At 38.3% G+C, this 16,868-nt stretch overlaps 1 protein-coding gene across 1 annotated transcript in view; it reads left to right on the top strand.

Annotated features, from left to right (window-relative positions):
- COL19A1 (collagen type XIX alpha 1 chain) overlaps positions 1-16,868 on the top strand; it is a 417,733-nt gene that overhangs the window by 338,431 nt on the left and 62,434 nt on the right. The window contains exons 19-30 of the mRNA XM_043439611.1: positions 2,024-2,059; positions 3,102-3,137; positions 3,227-3,280; positions 4,096-4,149; positions 9,672-9,725; positions 10,366-10,455; positions 11,218-11,262; positions 11,368-11,445; positions 13,012-13,047; positions 13,155-13,208; positions 13,309-13,362; positions 14,705-14,746. Of these exons, the coding sequence (XP_043295546.1) occupies positions 2,024-2,059; positions 3,102-3,137; positions 3,227-3,280; positions 4,096-4,149; positions 9,672-9,725; positions 10,366-10,455; positions 11,218-11,262; positions 11,368-11,445; positions 13,012-13,047; positions 13,155-13,208; positions 13,309-13,362; positions 14,705-14,746 (633 nt within the window). The remainder of the gene's footprint in view (positions 1-2,023; positions 2,060-3,101; positions 3,138-3,226; positions 3,281-4,095; positions 4,150-9,671; positions 9,726-10,365; positions 10,456-11,217; positions 11,263-11,367; positions 11,446-13,011; positions 13,048-13,154; positions 13,209-13,308; positions 13,363-14,704; positions 14,747-16,868) is intronic.

Below are 16,868 nucleotides of genomic sequence, written 5' to 3'. Positions count from 1 at the left end.
AAGACTGAAATGCAAGAATATAAATAAAACTCTCTATGTATCAAATATATAGAAACTATTCAATAAGAGATTTAATCATGTTGGCTAGATATGGGGCCATATTAGTCAGAGTAGGTAGGTTATGCTAAGTAACAAATTAACCCTAAAATTTCTGTGGTTTCACCCCAAGAAAAGCTTCCTCTTGCTCATACTGCCCAGCCAGTGTGGTTGGTGGGGAGTGGGTGTCCTGCTCCACACGACCCTCAGTAACCAGTCAGCAGGCTGGTAAGCACCAGGGAGCTATGCCCTCTGATAGGCACAAACTTCTCAACCGCCACTGCCAGGACAGAGGACTGGAGCGTGGTGAATGGTCTCCGCACGCCTCAGCCTTCAAGTGCCCCGCACCCCTGCCGCACACATTTCACAGTCAGAATCAGCAGCTTGCCCCACGTAACTGCAGGGAGGTTGGAGACATGGGGGAGAAGACAGGGCCCCCGGAAGTCCCCGGGTCATGAGGTATGAAGTTTTTTCAGTAACCACTCACCGCCTTATGGTGATCTGAAGGTCAAATCTTTACCAGGACCTTTGAGAGCAGCACTGCCTCGAATAGTGGTCCTCAGCCTTTCCCTTGACTTTCAGATGCGAAATAAAATGTTTCAAAATGTATGGTTTCCGTCTTATTATCCATTCACTCAATTCACACAATAAAGCAATTAAATTACAAATAAAATCAAACAGACTGAGTAAGCAAAGTCTGATATTGAAGCCAGGCTGCCTGGGTTTAGATCCTCAATGACTTCTTACTGGCTTTGTGACCTTGGAGAAATGAATTCACTTCCCTGTGCCTCAGTTCCCCCTCTGTAAATGAATGTACTAATAGTAACTATCCTGTTGACCCAAGAGGTTAATTGTATTAATGTATATAATGTGATTAGAACAGGGTTTAATACATTGTAAGAATTCGATAAATGTCAGCAATTATTATCTGTAAAACTTTAAATTCCCTAATTTAATAAATTTCATTGGACAGCAGAAGTGTACCCCAGAGATGCTATGATAATCAAGGTGAATTATATGTCTTCATTCACAGATTTTGTTGGCAAGATAAACAAGGGAACAGGGAACATACAGTGGGTGAATGCTGCTTTAGGAAAAACATTAATAACTTAGGGTTACTCAGAACCTTTCTGAATCTCTTCTCATTCTGGTAGTGGGACAATATCTCCCTCACAGCAGGATAGTGAAGGTTAAATGACACCACAATATGTACCTTCAAGAACAGAAGCTAATATAGGGAAGCCTCCCCATCTCTGTGTGTGTGTGTTGAGGAGGGGTTGTGTTGTTAGTAACACAGTGACCATGGGGAACGTGTTGCATAATAAGATGCATTCCTTCAAAGCTTTGACTCCCACCAGAACCTTCAAGCCTAAACCCAGCAACAAGAACTAGTATCAGTTCCACAGACTTGTACTGTTATTCACCCAATAATTAACCCCTTCATGTCATTTTCATTAAAAGGAAAGTGAAAATTAGTATGTATTTTTACAGTAATGACTTTATAATTTTAAACACTAATTTAGAACTCTGGCTATATTTTTTAAGCACCAACTTAAGTAACTGGAAGAATTCAAATGAATGTCCTTCCACTTATCACTTAATTATCTTCACATTCAGTCTGCTTCTGTTTGGATGTGTGTGTGTGTGTGTGTGTGTGTGTGTGTGTGTGTGTGTGACCATCTTCTCTTTGAACCACACCAAAGGAAGCTTTGGCCTTGGACCACATTCTAATTTGTTAAGCACTCAGGATTCTCAAAATAATATTAAGATGATTAAGTTACTGTTCATTTGGGAATATTAAAGGGTTTTCTAATTCAGGTGCATATTGTTCTTCTAAGCTGCACAGGCAGACAGTGTGACATTCTGGGTCATTACATGTTTGCAGCGGAGGTCTGAGTTTGACCTGCAGGATTTGTTCATATCCAGGTTTGGAGAGGTTATTTTTTAAAGTGTTTATAGTTGATTCTTTCTCTATGCATTTTCTTAGGGGGAACCCTTTACAAAAGGTGAAAAGGGAGATAAAGTAAGTAGATGTTTTATCACTATCTTGGGTTTTCTATTTCATTGATTTCTTCCTGTCTGATTTCTATCATGTTTACTTTAGAGCCTAATAGATTTGATAAGATAAGCTCCCTGAGCATTGTTCTTTTTCCTCTGTGAATTTTGACTCTTTTATTTTGATAAGTATGAAATTTTAAACCTTGTTAAGTTTTATCATGTGATAATACTTCAACATGTAATTCAGATAGTGTTTATTTTCTGTAACACATTACTGTTTGTGATTGGACATGAATGTAATGAAAGATATTCACCAAGGATATTTAAAGTACAAAATTATTGTGTAAGATACAGTTTTTCCAAAATTTTTGTTAATGCTATAAATTGGATTTACCAAACAGGATGGTTTTATCAAAAGGCTCAATGATAGATCCACTTTGGTGGTCCAATGGTTAAGACTCCAAGCTTCCAGTCCAGGGAGTGCAGGTTTGATCTCTACTCTGGGAAATAAGATCCTGTGGAACAGCCAAAAGAAAAAAAAAAAGGTTCAGTGATTAAGTCATGGGAAATAATTTAATTAAAGTGAACTCTTTGTGGCTAACTTTGTACTCTTTTGTATAACCTTAATTTTTTGTTTGTTTGTTTCATTAAATACATACGCCTGATAGTAGAACCTCCATGACATATCAACTTAAATTCTACTCTTTCTTTTTCACCCTTATCTGAAGTTTTATTTCTCTGAACTGTAGGATTAGCTGGTGACAAACCATAACTGTCAATTGAGTAGAGGACACAGTGACTGCTAATGTACCATGATGATTTCAGTGTCAGAAGTGAGATTGGGGAAGAACTGTTACAGAGAAGAAAGAAAAATAAGAAATTATTGTTTATTAGCAATTATTATTTTAAATCATGTTTTAGGATGAACCCTTCTTGACTTCATCATGTCTCCGTAATTTCCTCTTTTATTGCATGTCAGCTAATGAAAGTGTAAATGAATTGTAGCATTAGAGACCCTGTCCTCCATCTGAATTTAAACACATGGATGGTGATTATTTCATTTACAGGGAGAACCTGGAATAACAGGATCACAAGGAATAAAGGTAATCCCCTGACAGCCTTCTCTTGCATCTCCAACATATTGAGATTGTGAAAATTAAAGTAACCATTTCTTTCCCACCCATATGTTTAGGGCGAGCCTGGAGATCCTGGTCCACCTGGTGTAACTGGAAGCCCAGGACTAAAGGTACATGTGAAAGTTGTTTTGAAGGTATAGCCATTTCTGTGTAAAACAAGGAGCTCTGATGTACCACTCACTTTCATCACAAATGTCAGGGACTTTATCATGTTTTCATAGCGATTCCCCCACAGACGCACTCCCGTACTGACCCCTGTGTTGGTACACTCCCGTATCGTTACACATGTGGTACCTCTGTCTTTTGGGTCACAATAGGATCTTCAAGTACTTTTCAGACTGTATGCACAATAGCATCTCTGAAAGCTTTAAGAGTAAAAAATACGAGTCACATCTATGACCCTGTTTCCTTAAAGAGAGCAGGATTTAATTTCCTAAGCCCAAATTCTGCAGCCCACAGGCGCTTGAGTTTCCCACAAGGGATTCTATAGGACTGTCCCAAAGGAGGCCCACTGCTAGGAGGCACAAGGATTGGTGTAATGTGCCCCCACCTGTGTGTATGGCGAGTTATCCAGACCTCATCTACTCGTGAGAACATGCACATGTGCTCATTGCTAAGCCGTGTCCGGCTCTTTGAGACCCCATGGGCTGTAGCCCACCAGGCTCCTCTGTCCATGGATTTTCCAGGCAAGAATACTGGAAAGGATTGCCATTTCCTCCTCCAGGGGAATCTTCCCAACCCAAGCATCAAACCCGCATGAGAACAGACTCATTTAAGTGACAATGTCTTGAAACTGTAAGCCCAAAGCACATTTCAGTGAAGCCTGGATACTTTTCTATAGATACAGGTCACACCACATTTTATGTATATCAGGTACAGACTCTATTTTTAGCACAATTAAAGTATATATCTCCTTCTATTTTAGGGTCAGCAAGGACCTGCAGGCTCTGTGGGACCCAGAGGACCACCAGGAGATATTGTATGTATAGTAGATGCATGTGTCATTTTAGAGAATGTCAGCATCTGTTCATGCAGATGAGTTATACTGCATTTTCCAAGAGCATGGGTCATCTCTACCACTGAAACTGATTACACCTATTGTCAGAGGCTGTTGAGAAGGCTCATATCTCCATTTAGTTATGTGAGATCCTTTTGAATATTATTAACCTAACAAATCAGTCTTTAAAACCCAGGTTAACATTTCCACTATACATCATTATACATGACTTTTCATTAAATTCTCCATTCAAGAAAGACATTTCCTAAGCTTCTATTGTTGTATTCTTGCAGAAGTCTCCAAAAAGGGGGCAGATCTTTTGGCTGAAAATACTTCTATAGTGCAATTATAAAAAGGTCCTCAGGTGCATTATAGCCTAGCTTTACTGGACTCACAGTTCCCTCTCTCTCTCTCTCTCTCACACACACACACACATATATATCCTCACACCCCTTAAATGCACTGTTTTTCTCTTTTTACTGGATTATACTTGATTTACAGTATTAGTTTCAGGTGTACATCATAATAATTCAGTATTTTTATAGATTATATACCATTTAAAGTGACTGCAAAATAATGGCTAAATTCCCTGTGTTGTACAATATACCCTTCTTGCTTATTTATTCTACACACAATAGTCTGTATTTCTTAATCCCTTTCGTCTATCTCCCCCCTTCCCTTTCTCCCACTGGTAACTAGTTTGTTCTCTATATGTGTGAGTCTGTTACATATGGTTATAGTCATTCATTTTATTTTTTATATTTTACTTTTATATTCCACATATTATTTTTATGTGGAATTATTTTTATTTTATTATTTTATTCCACATTTTATTTTTATATTCCACATATAGTGATAACATGCAATATTTGTCTTTGACATTTCCTAAAGCACAATACTCTCTAGGTCCATCAACACTATTGCAAATGGCAAAATTTCTTTCATTTCTATGATCAAGTAGCATTCCACTATATATATATATATATATATGTATATATATATATGATATCTTCTTATCCACTTATCTGTTGATGGACACTTAGGTTTCTCCCATATCTTGTCAATAATTGTAAATAATGCTCCTAGGAACACTGAGGTGCATGTATCTTTTTGAATTACTGTTTTTATTTCCTTTGAATATATAACCAAGAGAGGGGTTGCTGAGTCATTAGGTGATTCTCTTTTAGATTTTGAGGAACCTCTATCATGATTTCTCTAGTGGCTGTACCAATTTTCATTCCTACCAGCATTGTATTCAGGTTCCCTTTTTGCAACATCCTTTCAAACATTTGTTATTTGCGGAATTTTTGGTGATAGCAATTCTGATGGGTGTGAAGTAATACCTTACTGTGGTTTTGATATGCATTTCTCTAGATGATTAGCAGTATGGAGCATCTTTTCATGTGCCTGTTGGCCATCTGTATGTCTTTTTGGAAAAATGTCTATTCTGGTCTTCTGCTCGTTTTTTAAGCAGGTTGTTTTTCTTAATATTGAGTTGTAACCTCTTATCAGCCATACCATTTGCAGATAGTCTCTTCCATTCAGTAGGCTGTCTTTTCATTTTGTCCATGGTTTCCTTTGCCATGCAAAAACTTTTAAGTTTAATTAGTTTGTTTATTTTTGCTTTTGTTTCCTTTGCCTTAGGAGACAGATTAAAATATATTGCTAAAATTTATGTCAAAGAGTGTTCTGCCTATTTTTTCTTTTAGGAGTTCTATGGTTTCAGGTCTTATCTTTGAGGCTTTAATTAAGCTTGAGTTTATTTTTGTATATAGTTTGAGAAAGTGTTCTAACTTATTCTTTTATATGTAGCTGTTCCGTTTTCCCACTTATTGAAAATGCTGTCTTTTCTGTACTGTATATTCTTGCCTCCTTTGTCATAAGTTAAGTGACCATTATTTGGCTTGTCTCTGAGCTATCCATTCCGTCACATTAAGCTGTGTGTCTGTTTCTGTGCCAGTACCATACTGTTTTGATTACTGTGGCTTTGTAGCATAGTCTGAAGTCAGAGAGTATGATATTTCCAGCTTTGTTTTTCTTTCTCAAGATTGCTTTGGCATTAGGGATCTTTTGTGCTTCCATATTAATTTTAGGATTATTTCTCCTAGTTCTGTGAAAAATATCTTGGTTACTTTGATAGGAATTGCATTAAATCAGTAGATTGCTTTGGGTTGTATGGATGTTTTAACTGTATTAATTCTCCCAATCCATGAACACAGAGTATTTTTCCATTTCTTTATATCTTATTTGGTTTTCTTCATCAGTGTTTTATAGTTTTTAGAGTATAGTTTTTTCACCTCATTGGTAAAGTTTTTTCTAGATATTTTATTCTTTTTCATTCAGTTTTAAATGGAATTGTTTTCTTGCTTTCTCTTTTGGATGGTTTATTATTAATATATAGAAAAGCAACAGATTTCTGTATATTAACCTCATATCTTGCAGGTTTACTGAATTCATTTATTAGTTCTAATAGTTCTTTTGGTGGAGACTTTAGGGTTTTCTATATATAATATGTCATCTGCAAATAGTGACAGTTTTAGTTATTTCTTTCCAATTTGGATGCCCTTACAATGGAGAAAAGATTGCCATTGTTCAGTCACCAAGTCATGTTTGACTCTTTGTGACCCCACGGATTGCAGCACACCAGGCCTCTCTGTCCCTCACCATTCCCAAAGTTTACCCAAGTTCATGTCCATTGCATCAGTGATGCCATTCAGCCATCTCATCCTCTGATGCCTTCTTTTCCTTCTGTCCTCAGTCTTTCCCAGCATCAGGGACTTTTCCAATGAGTGAGCTGTTTGCATCAGATGACCAAAATACTGGAGTTTCAGCTTCAGCATCAGTCCTTCTAATGAGTACTCAGGGTTGATTTCCCTTTAGATTGACTGGTTGGTCTTCTTGTTGTCCAGTGGACTCTCAGGAGTCTACACCAGCACCACAGTTCGAAGGTATCAGTTCTTCAGCACTCCACCTTCTTGTAAAACCAGAAACTACAAAACTCTTAGAGGAAATCAAGCAGAACACTGATGTAAATCACAGCAATTTGGATGCCTTTTATTTCTTTTCCTTTTCTGAGTGCTATGGCTAGGACTTCTAATATTATGTTAAATAGAAGTGATGAGAGTGGGTGTACATGTTTTCTTCCTGATTTTAGAAGAAAAGTTTTCAAGCTTTTCACCACTGAATATGATGTTAGCTTTGAGTTTGTTATAAATGGTGTTTATAATATTGAGATATGTTCCCTCTATACCAACTTGGATGAGCATTTATCATGAGTGGATGTACGCTTTTTCTGCACCTTTTGAGATTATCATGATTTTTATCATTTCTTTTGTAAATGTGGTATATCACATTGATTGCTTCATGGATATTGAAACATCCTTGGATTCCTGGAATAAATCCCATTTGATTGTGCTATGTGATTACTTTTATATATTATTGAATTCAGTTTGCCACTAATATCTTGTTGAGGATTTTCACATCTGTATTCATCAGAGGTGTTGTTGGTTATTTAGTCCCTAAGTCATATCTAACTCTTTTGAGACCCCACAGACTGTAACTTAATAGGCTCCTCTGTCCTTGGGATTCCCCAGACAAGAATACTGGTGTGCATTGTCATCTCCTTCTCCAGGGGATCTTCCCAACCCAAGGACCAAACTTGTGTCTTATGCTTGACAAGCAGATTCTCTACTACTGAGCCACCACGGAAGTCCTTCATCAGTGGTATTGGACTGTAACTTTCTTTTTTGGTGTGGTTTTGGTATCAGAGTAGCAGTGGCCTCATAGAATGAATTTGGGAGTGTTTCTTCCCCTTTAGTTGTTAGTAATCTTGAAGGATAGGCATTAGCTCTTCATTATATGTTTGGTAGAAATCATCTGTGAAGCTGTCCAGTTCCAGTTATTTACTTTCTGTAATTTTATAATTATTATTATAAACTCAATTTCACCACAGTGACCAGCCTGTTCAGATTGTCTATTACTTCCTGATTCAGTATTGGGAGATTTTGTTTCCACAAACTTGTCTACTTCTTCTAGGTTGTCCAATTTGTTGGCATATAACAGTAGTGTTCTTTTATTATTTTTTTGTATCTTCGTGGTAATGGTTGTTATTTCTCATCTTTCATTTCTTATTTTGTTTATGTGTGTCCTCTCACTTTTTCTTGATGAACTCTCATGAAAAGTTTACCACTTTTGTTTATCTTTTCAAAAAATATAGATGTTTGCTTTATTGATCTTTTCTATTGTTTGGTGGCTTTTGGTCTTTATTTCATTTATTTCCTCTCTGATCTTTGTTATGTCCTTCTGCACACTTTTGATTTTGCTTGTTCTTTTTCTAATTCCTTCAGTTGGTAGGTTCGGTTTTTTTATCTGAGATTTTTTTCTTGTTTCTCAAGTTAGCTTGTGTCACTACAAACTTTCCTCTTAGAACTGCTTTTGCTATACCCCATAGATGTGGGAAAGCAGTGCTTCCATTTTTACTTGTCTTGATGTGTTTTCTGATTTTCTTTTGATTTCTTCATTTTCATACTGGTTTTTTAGTAGCATGTTGTTTAGTCTCCATGTTTTTGTGTTTATCCCATTTTTATTCCTGTAATTGATTTCTAATTTCATACCATTTTGGTTAGAAACAATGCTTGATACAATTTCTACTCTCTTATATTTATTAGGACTTGTGTTGTGGCCTAGCATGTGATTTAGCCTAGAGAACATTCCTTTTCTATCCTTTCCCTAATGTCAGCCTTGTGTCCCTTGGACAAGTTCCCTGGCCTTCTGACATCTTGGGAGTCAAAACCTCTCCATCAGTCCTCACTTGAGCAAAACAAGGAAGATGCTTCTTAGACACTGACCTGTGTCTGACAATGTGATTATGCTCCATGAAACTGTTAGAATCTCTCCTTTTCCCATCATTTTGGCAGCAACCCCTTGACATCTTGCTCTATTATCAATGTTCCCAGACTGAGCCTCCAGGGTTTCATCCCTCAGCACATTTGGTCATTTGCTACTTTGAACATTCAGTTCACGGAGCAAAACATTTTTGTTGTGCCCCAAGCCATTTGGTGAACCACTGCAGGTGAGCCTAATGGAGAGATCTTACAAAAAAGAGCAAAATGCTGGTGGCACAGGCAGAACCACAGGATATATAAGAAATGAGGTTACATGACAGGGACTAGGATAATAAAGAGAACAAAATAAAAAGATAAAATGCCTCTGCCGCCAAGTTGAAGTAGAAGTATATTTTCTGTTTATCCCATTTGGGGCAGTAATATGGATGGGCATTTGGTTAAGTTCTCCCTTATTTAGATTTTTTTCCATTATATCCAGGTTTCCTCACTTGAAACAATAAGCCACATACTTTCATTAATGTTTTTCTCTCTCCAAGAGATCGAAATCAGTACATTCCCATATGTTAAAATTTAGTTCTCCTGACAAAGACTCAGAGATAGAAATGTTTTTACAATAAGAAATGTTCTAATTGCTCTTGCCCTTAATTCTGAATTTTCTAGGGGTTACCTGGAGAACACGGTATCCCAGGCAAACAAGGCATTAAAGGAGAAAAGGTATAGCTTCTGTTTCACTCCCTTTGTATGTTAAGTAGCTGAGGAAGAGTATGAGACAGGATCATAAGGGCTTTGAGGAGTGAACATGGACGGGACGTGGCGGCTGGGGCTGCACAGGGGATAGATGTTCACATGGACTGTGCAGAATGGTTTCTCTGGAGTTGTTCACTGTACACAATGCGACAGAATGAACTGCTGTGGAGATGAAGATCTCAGAACTTGAAAAGTCTGCTTTATGCTCAGCTATAGGTATAGACCTAAGAAGTCTCAATCTTGTGGCACATTTCTTGATGTCTACAAGAAACTAGTATATTAATATTGAACCATTACTTGAGAATAACTTAAAGAAAATGTAAAAATTATATGAAGAATAGATTTTCCCTTCTGTGCATCTGTCTATTCACTTACATACATTTCAGGAGACCATACTTTTTTCTAACATAGCTCTCCACAAGATCCAGATGCACTTAGGAGAGCAGTGTCTGTGTGGATTGGGTGCTCAGTGTACATTGTGAAATGAGTGAATGAGCGAATGCAGTGTGACTGACTTGATGACAATTTAAAATATGGAAGCTGTTGCTGCCACATCACCCACCGTGAACCTGAGCTGTGAAGTGAGAATCTTACCTTGTTTCCTCAGGGAGACCCAGGTGGGATTACAGGTCCTCCAGGCCTTCCAGGTCCAAAAGGTGAGGTTGGTCCTCCAGGAAAAAGCCTGCCAGGGGAACCAGTAAGTAGCAACACTTTTACTAATATTTCCTTTGAAAGCTGATTAATCACTGTTTTTGTACTCCCTGTTTCTGATCACAAGTATAGGAATAAGTTTAGGTCTACAGAAAAAAAGAAGCATTCATGTTATTCTTTAGATCAGAGTTCTAATCCTTTTGGAAATTTGATACAAACAAAGGTCTCTCTTCTGAAGACAATGCACATATACGCACCATTTTACATACAATTTTGGAAGATTTATAGCCCCACCCCACCCCCCGAATCTTCTTTAGGGATCTAAGAAGCCTAGTAAGGTATGTTAGTTTTAAAACATGAACCTTCCTTGGACAATGTTAAAACAAACAAACTGCTTGAAATTTCCTTTCTAGAGGCTCTGCATATATGGCCATAGGCAGTCATCAGTTAAAAAGAAAAAGTCCTTGTGGCCAGGGCTAATCCCAGGACATAGAAAGCTGCTAACCCATATGCCTATTTCATATGCCTTTTTTCCCTCATCCCCTTTGACCTTTTATATAATAATAATAAAGAGTTCTCAATATCAGATGCCTCATTTTAAAGATGAAAACATCTTATATTTTAAAGTAACTATACAAGATTTATAACCTAGTAAAATTTATATTCCCTCTTTCTTATTCTTTTACAGAAAAAAGGTTTATGCAAAAAAGATAAAGAGCAATGAAATATTTTTGAGTTATAACTCCTAAGATGTAAGTAAACTTTTTAGAAAAATAAAATATATTCACCTCATTTTCTTATTTTTTAGGGATTAGATGGAAATCCTGGGGTACCTGGTCCACGAGGCCCAAAGGTAAAATATCAAAGATAATTTTTAAAGAATTAATAACTTGCAGAATGTGCCTTGAAAATTCATGTCCCTCAAGCCTCTCACTAATAGAAGCATCTCGTTGCACAGGGGGAGAGAGGACTGCCAGGTGTCCAAGGCTCGCCAGGTGATATAGGCCCCCCAGGGATAGGAATTCCTGGCCGAACTGTAAGTGAAATTCAATCAAGTTCATGAAACCCGGTTGACCTGTTATTGTGAAATAAGATCCTGTGACATATCTGAATAATAGAAAAGAGTGAAATGGTCAGAAGAGGAAATACAAAAAAATGCTAGTCAGAGGGCATGAATTAATGGGCCTTGTAGTTACATCCTAACACAGAAGGTAGCCACTGTTTATTGACTTACAGATGCTAATCACACATAACTGATTTTTGAATTAGAAAACGTGGACTTAACCCTTTATTCCTCCATTCTATCTATTAAAAAGTACAAACTCATGTTTACAAGATTATGAGAATGCCCCAATATTAGGTTATTCTATATTACTGTTTTCAATTAGAATAAAATGAAAACTTAATTTTAATGGAGTGCATATAAATGAGACATCGAAAATCTCTATGTGTTATCTTAGAGAAGAGATCATAGAAATTTTTTGTGATAGTTAAGACAGATAATAGCCAGTTTTTGACAGGTTTTTGCTATAAGCACAATAGTGACCATTGTATGTATGCTTGTGGACTAAATAGCAGTAAGAAATAAAATTTTATATTTACTATGAAAAAACATAAAAGATTTTTACACAAGAAAAGTGAGATAGATGGTTATTCTGATGACATTAATTTGGGAATTGGCCTTGAAATAAAATTATCCTGAGAGGTAAAAGAAGATGTAAATAGTGAATGGTTGCACTGTGTTTGACTGCTGTTTGATTTTCCAGGGCAAGAAGGTAAAGACCACTGGAGATGGGAGGTTAAACAAAGTAAAAAAGTAGTTTAGGAAATTATTAGGGGAGTGAAGGAGGTTGAAGCAAAAAAAATAATAATAATAAACCAACAAACCAAAAATAACTTAAGCACACAGAATAAATAGCAAGGAAGCAAAAAAGTAACTTTGATAATATGAATATTTATTTCAAAGTAAGAAGAGAGAAGGCAGCAAGCAGGTAGTGAAGTCAGGTACTGGGACCCCAGCTCATTGCTCACCCAGGTAGTCAGTCACTTCTTCCGCCAGAGGTCTATAGTCATGCAGTAAGGAAGGATCTGTCATCATTAGGTTCACCGATAATCTTCAAACATGTTTTAGTTACTGCAGATTCCAGCTTTCTAACATAGGAAAGAATAGTTGATTGAAGTTTTATTTCCTACTCCTATCACTGAAAACAGTTCTGGCAATTTCTTCAGGGAAAGCACTCACAGTAAAAAGCAGGAAGGAAGGAAGCCTGAGCTGGTTACCTGGGGGCGGTCATTGTCTGACAGATAGAACTCGGATGTGATGTTTATGCAGTCATGGATGTGCAGGAACAATGGCAGGGCCAAGACGAATGTCCCGGGCATCCAGGCACGGTCACGGTGGTACCTCCAGCGCTGCATTTGGTCAGGGGTCTACCTGCCACCCAGAACTCTTCGCCAGCTTTGCAGAGAGTTTTCAGGGTGCGCATGGTGGCAAGCCCTGCTGCTCCACTAAGTACAGGACAGTATTTGTTCCTTTATCCCTTGTGGATAATTTATGGACATTCCCAGCAGAATTATGATCACTGAATCTCCTTCTACTCAGGGCTCCCAAGGACCAGCTGGAGAGCCAGGGATTCAGGTAAGCTACTTAACCAAGCTATTTGGCATAGCAAATCTACTTTGCTGACCCGGGGGGAAATTACTAAAGTTCTGTCCTTGTAAGTAACTATTTTCCCCCTTTTGCAGGGTCCTCGAGGTCTCCCTGGGTTGCCAGGAACTCCAGGGACCCCAGGGAATGATGTAAGGACAATTTTTACCTGCTTCCCCTCTCCCCCGCAACTGTTTTAGTCTGCTCTTGTGCCACGGTGCAAAGGTTTGAACATGATGTTTCTGTTTTCAGGGAGCTCCAGGGAGAGATGGAAAGCCAGGTCTGCCAGGCCCCCCAGGTGACCCGGTATGTTGACAGACTGTGCCTGATTTATGTATCTTTAATGCACCCAGAAGCCAAACAGCCTACCAAGCAAGTTTTGCTGTCCAAACTAATTGGAATGCTCAGTGACTGCTTGGTGATTTTGTTTATCCCCATTATTTTCTAAAGGGGAAAAAAATTCAAGCTACATCAGCATTTTTGTGTGTGTGGTGAATACTTATTTCCTGAAGGCATAATTCAGTTGTACAGTTTTGCCCCAAGTTGAACCTTGGCATATAATGTCTCAATCCCATGGAAAACTGAGTTAAAATACATAGCCACAGATTCTGTTCTTTCTAATGCTAGTGACTAAATGAATTTCATTTTTCTAAATGAATGTTTGTGGATAAGTTTCCCACAATATGGTACATATCTATTGATTCTGTGGCTTTAAAAATGCTGAAATGATTAAATTACAAAACTGCCTTGAGTAGGCTCTTTCAAAATGGGTTTAGGCACTAAATATGTGTCCAAAGTTTTATTTTAGGTTAAACTTTGCTTTGAGAGACTGTGAAATCCCTTTAAATAGCCTCAGAATCGGCAGTTATAATTTAAGAAGCCATATGGTACATGACATCGTGTTAAGACTTTTGTATAATAAAATCCAAATCTAACCTCTCAGTTCTAAGTCTCACAAATCCTTCTGCTTCCCACACCATGCAGGCCTTACATGCCTTCATAAGCTATGTGCAGAGACATATTTTGGCCTTTAACTCCCCAATATAGTGAATCATGTGTGTATTGTCTGGGAGTCTAAAGCATTACTAGGGTTTATGGTGTCTCTCTGAAAGGACATTTTAAGACACGAGGCCAAAGCTCTGTCTATTTTGCCTATCACTTAAGCCACCTATTGGCTCTTTTTTAATTCGATGAGGAACAGCTTTAAGGCAAACATCCTGTACTTTCCATATTTCTCAACAGCCTGATGATTTGCTTGGCAGAGGAGTGGTTTCCTTTTAACAAACGATTTGTCTTTATGTATAATTTAAAACCAATAGTATGTTAAGGTTGGCATGACGGTTGCCTGGCATGACTCAGAATTGAAACGATGACATGTGTGTGTTTCCGTGTTCATGGTAAAGAAATGGTATTTCTCTATTTCTCAAAAATGGTTATGAATTCTGTTAGTGTCCTGTATTTGTTTCTGGATAGGAAGCCTCATGTTAGCCAACCATCATGATGGCAATGGCGAGGCTCTTAGAAGCCTTATGAGAAATCTCAGCTGCCCAGCATTTTGAGGGAAAATATCTACATTTGTTATATGTTTGTATTGTGGTGCCTGTATATGTCTAAATACCTGTATTTGGTTTTTTCTCCTTATCCACAGATTGCACTTCCTCTCTTGGGAGACATCGGGGCCTTGTTCAAGGTATTCTGTTGCCATGTAAGAAATTGTGTGCTAATTTCCAGGAAAAATCAGAAAGGAAATCTTTACCAGAGGTTGAGTTAGCCTGAACTAAAATTCCATTTTTTTTAAATGGTAGAGCATCTTTCAGACAGAAAAAGGAACATGGATCCATCTGTGTCTTGTGCCATTGGTACTAATCCCCTGACTCTCTTTCTTTACCGGCCTCTCATGTTGACAGTGGAGGGCTGGGGGGCCAGGGCGCAGGGAGGAGTGGGTAGTTCTGAGGTGAGCTATGAGTTCTGAGGTGAGCTATGAGTTCTAAGGTGAGCTATGAGTTCTGAAGTGAGCTATGAGTTCTGAGGTGAGTGGGTAGTTCTGAAGTGAGCTATGAGTTCTGAGGTGAGTGGGTAGTTCTGAGGTGAGCTATGAGTCCTGAGGTGAGTGGGTAGTTCTGAGGTGAGCTATGAGTCCTGAGGTGAGTGGGTAGTTCTGAGGTGACCTATGAGAGGAAGAGTGCCATTAACACCCTGAGCGGACCGTTCTCTCCCTGGAGTGAGCTTTCTTTTAATGGTGCTCACCACCCCCCGGGCTCTCCACTGTGAAACCCAGTCCTCCTCACAGTATCTTCCCTGGCCAGTCCAGAAGGAAAATCTGCTCAAGAAACAGCTAGTTTGAAGGCTGAGTTTTATGTCATGGGATTTTACAAAGTGCATTACAAAATTCCAAAGCTGACAATTAACCCTAACACCTGTGACTCTACTAACACTACTCATTTAGTAGATGACTCTACTAAATAAAGATAATCTCTACCTATTATCTGACTCCTAGGGAATTAATCTCACTGCCGTTGTTTTCTGTAATACTTCCCTTTATTTTATTTGTAAAACAGATGGGGCAGGATGATAATGGAACATATGTAGGTTTTGTGTTTGCCTGTTTCTTTGTGGAATGCTAAGATTGAACCCTTCACATTCCACTGAACCTCATGCGTAGCATCTGTCAATGTATGAATGGACAGGATATTTGTATACACACACATGGGCTACAGGGCTCCCCGGTGGCTCAGCTGGTAAAGAAACCACCTGCAATGCGGGAGACCTGGGTTTGATCCCTGGGTTGGGAAGATCCCCTGGAGAAGGGAAAGGCTACCCACTCTAGTCTGGCCCTGAGAATTCCATGAACTATATAGTCCATGGGGTTGCAAAGCATTGGACACGACCGAGCGACTTTCACTTTCACATGGGCTACATGTATGTATGTGTGATTTATTTTATATTCCTAGTATTTAGCCCTGGAGAAGGAAATGGCAACCCACTCCAGTATTCTTGCCTGGAAAATCCGAGGGACAGAGGAGCCTGGTGGGCTGCTGTCTATGGGGTTGCACAGAGTCGGACACGACTGAAGCAACTTAGCAGCAGCAGCATAGTGGGAAAGAATCTGAAACGATATATATCTACATATACCTGAATCACTTTGCCATGTACCTAAAATTAACACAACATTGTAAATCAACTATACTTCAGTTTTTAAAAAGTCAATTGAATAATCCATTCTGAAATTCTGCTATTTATTGCCAAAGTCTACAGATACAGTAATTCACCTTCTTTATACTTTTTGAATATGGAAAGCTTTTTGATTCTCCTAAGTCCTCAAGCATCTCGCTACCTTCATAGTTTTTCAGATTTAATAGTTGTCATCCTACAATTAGGTGTGTGTTTCTTAACTCCTTACCAGCACATTAACTAAATGAAATGATCCTGGTGGTCAAATTGGTTTGGGAAACTTTGCACACTCCAGCTCCTTCTAATGTTTTCCAGCACTAAGAAGGACCACCATAAAGAGAATTGTTCTAACCCAGCATTTTTTAGGCAAATTGCCTCAGAATCATTTCAATACCATACAAAATTAGTCTTCCACAGAGCACATGTTTGGAAATCAAACTTGTCCTCGTATACACTGGGTCAAAATATTGAACTTGAATAATCATGGGCTTTCTTGTCAACTTCCCATCAATGGCAAATTTCAGTTCCCACTTCATGTTTAAAGATTTTTCCACTTGGTTAAAAGGATGAAAGAGTAGAGGCTTCTATTGTCCTACCTTTGGTCAGTTGTTAAATTTAAACTATCTCCCCCACTCAGTGGT

Source organism: Cervus canadensis, chromosome 20, assembly GCF_019320065.1.
Source record: "Cervus canadensis isolate Bull #8, Minnesota chromosome 20, ASM1932006v1, whole genome shotgun sequence".
Lineage (NCBI taxonomy): Eukaryota > Metazoa > Chordata > Mammalia > Artiodactyla > Cervidae > Cervus > Cervus canadensis.
Note: the sequence above shows the minus strand (reverse complement) of the source record. Positions and strands in the feature narration are given on the sequence as shown.